General features: G+C 41.7%; 1 protein-coding gene across 1 annotated transcript in view; it reads right to left on the reverse strand.

The window, feature by feature from the left end:
- Positions 1–232: 232 nt before the first annotated feature.
- VDAC1 (voltage dependent anion channel 1) overlaps positions 233–6,070 on the reverse strand; it is a 39,283-nt gene continuing 33,445 nt past the window's right edge. The window contains exons 6-8 of the mRNA XM_007943753.2: positions 3,269–3,419; positions 1,297–1,354; positions 233–324 (exon numbers count right to left, since the gene is read on the reverse strand). Coding sequence (XP_007941944.1) covers positions 233–324; positions 1,297–1,354; positions 3,269–3,419 — 301 coding nt within the window. The remainder of the gene's footprint in view (positions 325–1,296; positions 1,355–3,268; positions 3,420–6,070) is intronic.

The raw sequence follows: 6,070 nt of genomic DNA on the forward strand, positions 1-6,070 counted from the left end.
ACATCTCTAGTCCCCCTCCAAAGTCTACAGCTGAAAGACCTTTTTGGAATTGGGTTTCTTCTGTACCTCTGAAAGGGTAATACTTTAAAGCTGAATCATCCTTAACCTGGAGGTCTAACATGATATTTAGCAATACTTGCATCCCAGACATACAACATTAAAAGGTACACTAAATTCTGAAGGTAGCTATGCTGCAAAATAGTTTAAAATTAAACGATTGTACAGTATTCATTTATGCTTGAAATTCCAGTCCTAGACCAAGTTTGTGGCCACCGGCATTGACGTTCTTGCCATCCAGCAGAGCTGATAGGGTCAGTTTGATACCTGCAGGGGGAAAATCCAGGGAGAGGAAAGGGAGGGATGGAGGAAAGAAAAGAAAGGTTAACATGTGAGGGAGGGTAAAGCACATTGGCAAAACCACCCCAAATTCAGAACCTCATTCTGGGTGCGCTCAGCATTAGCAAGACCACCTGGCATTTCAGTCCTTACTACTTAACACTGTCTGACCACAGGTGTCCTTCAGGGAGGCTATAAAACAACTGTAATTTTTATTCCACAGACATGGGAGCCTTCCCAAATCCACTTCGGAGAACCTCACTTTCCATCTCCCTCTCATCGTGCCCCTGCTACAACTAATCTCTATAGCTGGTACCACTCAGCTCCTTGAAAGAAAAAGCCTGCATCAGAACCTGAGGTATTACACATGCGTTCACAACACACACACGTGTGCATACACACACACATGCACATGAACATAACTTACAGAAATTTTCCCTAGAGTAGCTTGATTCTGACATCAGGTAATCTTACACTTCCATGGTTCAAAGGCACAACTGGACCAAAATAACCCCAAGGTGGCATGATCCCCTAGAGCTCTAATGCACCTGGAGTAGCCTAACAGGCTGTGCAGGGGAAACCTGCAAAGCAGCTTTCCTATTCTTTAGTTTTTCTACATTGGGGATGATTTATGAACTAGTTCTGAGAACCTGCTGGAAATAATATTAAGCATTTTGTACACACTGGGGGAAAAGGAGATGGAAGAAAATAGAGAAAAATGTAATACATATTAGACCTCTGTGTTTTTATCCCCATTTATTACTTTCCATATTCTCTAAATATTTTCTAATGACCCTGAACTCCTTTATAATATTTAATTATAAAACTTTATATACACTCATTTAATGTCTTATATGAACATTCTATAAGCAGTAACACAAACCAGCAAACAGACACCACAATTTTTTTTTTTTTTTTTTTAAACACAAAGACCTGATTTCATACACAGTTCACACATACCTGGCTTTAGGGTCTGAGTGTATCCTAAACCTATCAGGCTGGAATTGTTCACTTTTGCCTAGTCAGGGAAAAGACAAGAAAGGGAAAATGTTCAGTTCTTCACATGTCCTGTCTCCAAAATAAACATGAGCTCTTTAACCAGCCAATTCTGGACTTCTGAATCAAGTTGTCTATTTTCACGAGAACCTCCTTGCTTTTGGGATTTATTAACTTCAGTATATCAAATTTGGAAGTTAGGCCTCAAGAGGGAAACTCAAAGAGTCAGTCCATTTTCCAATGTTTATGGTTTTACATCAACATGATGTTCAACTAAAAGGAAGTCATTCTTTGTATTTGATTCCTGAAGGCTCGAAGGTCCAACCCCATTTACACTGAGCAGGTCTGTATTTAAGTTAGAGTACAGGAGGACACGTTCATTTAGGGCCAGACAGGTAAGGCTCAAAAAGGCTGCCTCAAATGAATGACTGCTGTAAGATTTGTTTGTTGAGATGAAGAAAAACAGAGCAAACGCCAGTCTGGGTACTGAGGCTTTTTAGGCAGAACATTGTTAAGATTTTCTCTTCAGGAAAAAGAGAAGCAAAAACCACACTGACATAAAGAAGGTTCAGCACAAACAAGCTTGAATTTAAGTGTATAGTAGAATAAAAGGATGACCAAGCCAGGCAATAATTTAAATTTTAGCAATACTGAATATTAAGTTCAATAAAGCAGTTGAGCCAATGATAATGTTGCCCTTGTTCCTCTGCCTGGGTAGTAGGAAAATCAGGACTTCCTCCTGCCCCCTTTCTGGTGAATTATAAGTGGCAGGAGCAGAGCAAGCTCAGACTATGAGAATGCCAAGTTCCAAGAGATGCTAGGGCTGCTAAGGTACATGTTTTCCTGCTCAAATGGAGTTTTGAGACCTGATGCCCCCTGTAAGAAAGAACAAAGCATGAGGAAGAAAGGGCTCCTAGGAGCCAGTGCCCCTTGTAGCTATTCCTTTTGGCTCATACCTTCTAAACACAGGACGTTGAACAGGAGAGTTGAAATGGGCTGTCTATAAATTATACAAACCAGCCCATAAACCACTGTGCAACATGAGATTTCCTCATGCCACCCTCAAAGGGGTCAAAGGGCCTACAGTCCCTATAATAACAGAGATGAACTCAACAGGATATATTGCAAAAGTTGTGCAACCCAAGGGCTCAAGAACAATGCCACAGGGTCTGTAAGATAAGATGCCAACTGCCTGCTGCCAGGGCCTGATTTCTTAATATGCAATGCAGGATGATGAAAATGAGGGAGTGGAATGTAAACACTTAAAATCTAAGGTTTCAGGGTATCCCTCTTTACATCCTGCATTATGGAGTTAAGAAGAAAGAAGAAAAACAGTTGCTGTTTGACTTGATTCTGACTCATGGTAACTGCATGTGTACAAAGTACAAACACTCCCCAGGGTATTGAAGGGTGTTACCTTTTGGAAGCAGATGGCCTACCTTTTTTCCCAGATGGCACTTGGTGGGTTTGAACCACTAACCTTTCAGTCAGTAGTCAAGTGCTTAACGTTTTACACCACCTAGATACTGGCATTATGGGACAGTGACTGGTTAAAAGGAGGAAGTGTAACAGCAAGCCAGTCTGGATCAAATTCAGGCCCTACCACTTACCAGTTGTGTGCTTTTGAGCAAGTTACTCCACCTCTCTAAGCTTTCATTTCCTCATATGTAAAAACAGAGATGACTGGCGGGGGAGGGTACCTCCTTCAAATGGTTTGTTGCTGTGAGGATTAAATACAGTAAGCACACATAAAGAGCACAGGTGCTTGACACACATAGTAGGGACTACTACTATTACTGTTTTAGTCATTTTGAACTCTTTTCACAGTGAGATAACCTTTAAGCCATAGCATGAACTCCAGCAATCCTGAAGGATTCCATCCTCAAGATCAGGTATGTTCCATGTCCCATGAGATGCATGACCCACAGGTACCCACCGAGAAGCAGGCATCAGGGTCGATCTGATACTTGGCTGCTATTCCAAAGCGAGTGTTACTATTGCCTGCTGTCCATGCGAGATTGACAGCAGTCTCCAACTTCTTGTTCACTTTCTGGTAAATGGAGCCGCCAAACTCTGTCCCATCATTCCTGCAACCAAGCACAACCCAAATGACAAACTGCCCAGGGAGGTGGCTTGAGCCCAGGCAGAACCGCCCATGCCTAACAGCAGGTAGAGATGCTTGTAAAAAGACCAAACTAATCAGTGGTACTGAGAAGGCCAAAAGTTCACCAAATTTCATGAAACAGGTAGGAAAGGGACAGACAGCAGAGTTGGGAAGGCTCATAGGAACTCCAGGCTCAAAGAACTTGCACTTTGCTTCCAAAATACTCTTAAACACAGAGGCAGTAAGAAGACACAGAGAGGTGCATGGGAGGTGCAGACAACAAAGATGAACCCTTCTGCACACACAGTACTACGTTGTCAGTGATGGCAAACATTGATCTACAGGTGGATAGATGGATGGACAGGCTTAATGATCAGGTATGTCTAGACAGGGGAGAACGTGCCCATGACTATGTACAGGGCTGGCAGACAATGTTTCTACAAACATATTTGCATCTCCTATAAGTGTGTCCAGGTATATAGTAGAGCTGACAAGGGACAAGGTTGTGATGACTTCTTGGCTACAGCCAACTCCCCCCAGAGGGAATGAGAAGTTAGACCTGTGGGTGTAGGACCATGGTCCCAGGGGACATCAAGCTAAATTGGCATAACATAATACACAAAAATATTATTCCACATCCTATTTTGGTGAATAGCAACTGGGATCTTAGAAGTTTATAAGCAGCCAGCCAGATGCAACAATGGGTCTCTCCTCATCCAGATCAAAGAAGAAAGAAGAGAACCAAAGACATGTGGAAAAAATTAGTCCAAGGGACTGGCAGACTATGTGATCCTCAGACCATATGACTCTGAGACCAGAAGAACTAGATAGTGCCTGGCTACCACTGTCAACCACTCAGAAGGGGATCTGTGTAGGAGACCCTGGATAGAGTAGGAAAACAATGTGGAACAAAACTCAAAATTATATATATTGAAAAAAAAAAGACCTGGTTTGCTGGTCTGATAGAGACTGGTAAAACCCCTGAGACTATGCCCCCTACCTGCCCTTCAGATCTGGAATTGAACTCATTCCTGTGACTTCCAGCCAGATTTACATCAGGTAAATACACTCCTTGGAGAGAGCAATCATGGGAGAACAGAAGGGCAGTGTATGCACAGGGAGACCACTCGGGGGCAGGAGTGCACGGGAGGGAAGGACACAGGGAAACGATGGCTATGAGGAGGAAATAGGAAGACAGCTGTTACATTGTGGGGAACTGTAGTCAATATCATGAGACAAAATGTGTATGAACTGCTGTAGCGAAGATGAAATTGCTCTGTAAACTTTCACCCAAATCACAATAAAAATTAAAAAAAACAAAACAAAACAAAACAGCAGCAGTAATGGGTACTGAGTTTCTGTTTAGGGTGATGGAAAGTTTTAGAAATAGTGGTGATCACTGTACAACATTTTGAATGTAATGTCACTGAATTGTACACAAAAAAAAAAAAGGTTAAAATGGCAAATTTTATAGCACATCAGAAGCAGCAACTAGAGCACTGGGATTATGAGTGATTACTTTTTTGAGCTGGTTAATATTATTTTTATAAATTATTGTTTTCATAAAAATGGTAAAAGGAAGCAAATGAGAACACAGACAAAGGCAGAGGAAAAGGCTGGGCCACAGATGTTCCACAAAAGGCAGCTCACAGCCTGTAATGCCTCCAGCAGCTAGGGACAGGCTAGACTTGATCCAGCTCCTGGAAGAGCAGCAATAACAAAAAAGTTCGACCTACAGTTCAGATCGGTCCACCTGTGTATGCTGTTGATCCATGCTATAACATCTAAGGTCTTGGTGGGTTGGAAGAGGGAGTTTCTTGCTATATTATAAAATATTTCTACTTTTCAAAAACAGAATGAAACCCTAGTAGGCCAAACTCCTTCCTTTCTTCCAAACACATCATACTGACAGCTGCTGCTAGGAATACTGTCTTCCTCTCCCCAGCTACCCAAATCCTCCTCTTCATCTTCTGGGAAACTTTCAGAATACAGAATTCCTTGCTACCCAGCTGAGCCTATACAGGCTCATGTGGTCACTAACACCCCATCCCCAAAAAGTAAATGAACAGCTCAGAGATACATTTTTTTGTTCTCTCCACCCTGGGCTTTACACAAGTCATCACCATTACTTGTTTTGAGATGGCTGATATGCATAATGCATATTGGTAATACATATTGGCGCCTGGTCAGAAGCAAGCCTTCTCCAAGGAGGAAACCACTGAAAACAGCAATTATTAAAGTGGCTGCCATGAGGCATATGAGATGAGGAAGATAAGGTAAAGAACCATTGCTTTTCTTAAGCCCTATTGTATTGTTTGATTTTATAATCACTGGATTGGATTTAAGAAAAAAGTTTTATTGCTGCAATTGGGAAAAAAAAAGAAAAAGAAAAAGAAATACTTATCTTCTTTACATTATTTGGTCTACAAACCTGCTGAGAGTCTCTCAAACAATTTTTTGTAAAATAACTATGGTAGTTAAGGTTATGTATCAACTTTGCTGGGCCTGGTTGTCAGTGACTGGGCAGCTGGATGTAGTTATTCCCCATTTGACTGGTAATCAAATCTATGGTGGATGCATAACATGGATGAACTCGGAGGACATTATGCTGACTGAAATAAGTCAATCACAGAA

Source organism: Orycteropus afer, unplaced genomic scaffold (assembly GCF_000298275.1).
Source record: "Orycteropus afer afer isolate SDZICR_OR568_19922 unplaced genomic scaffold, OryAfe1.0 scaffold00112, whole genome shotgun sequence".
Classification (NCBI taxonomy): Eukaryota; Metazoa; Chordata; class Mammalia; order Tubulidentata; family Orycteropodidae; genus Orycteropus; species Orycteropus afer.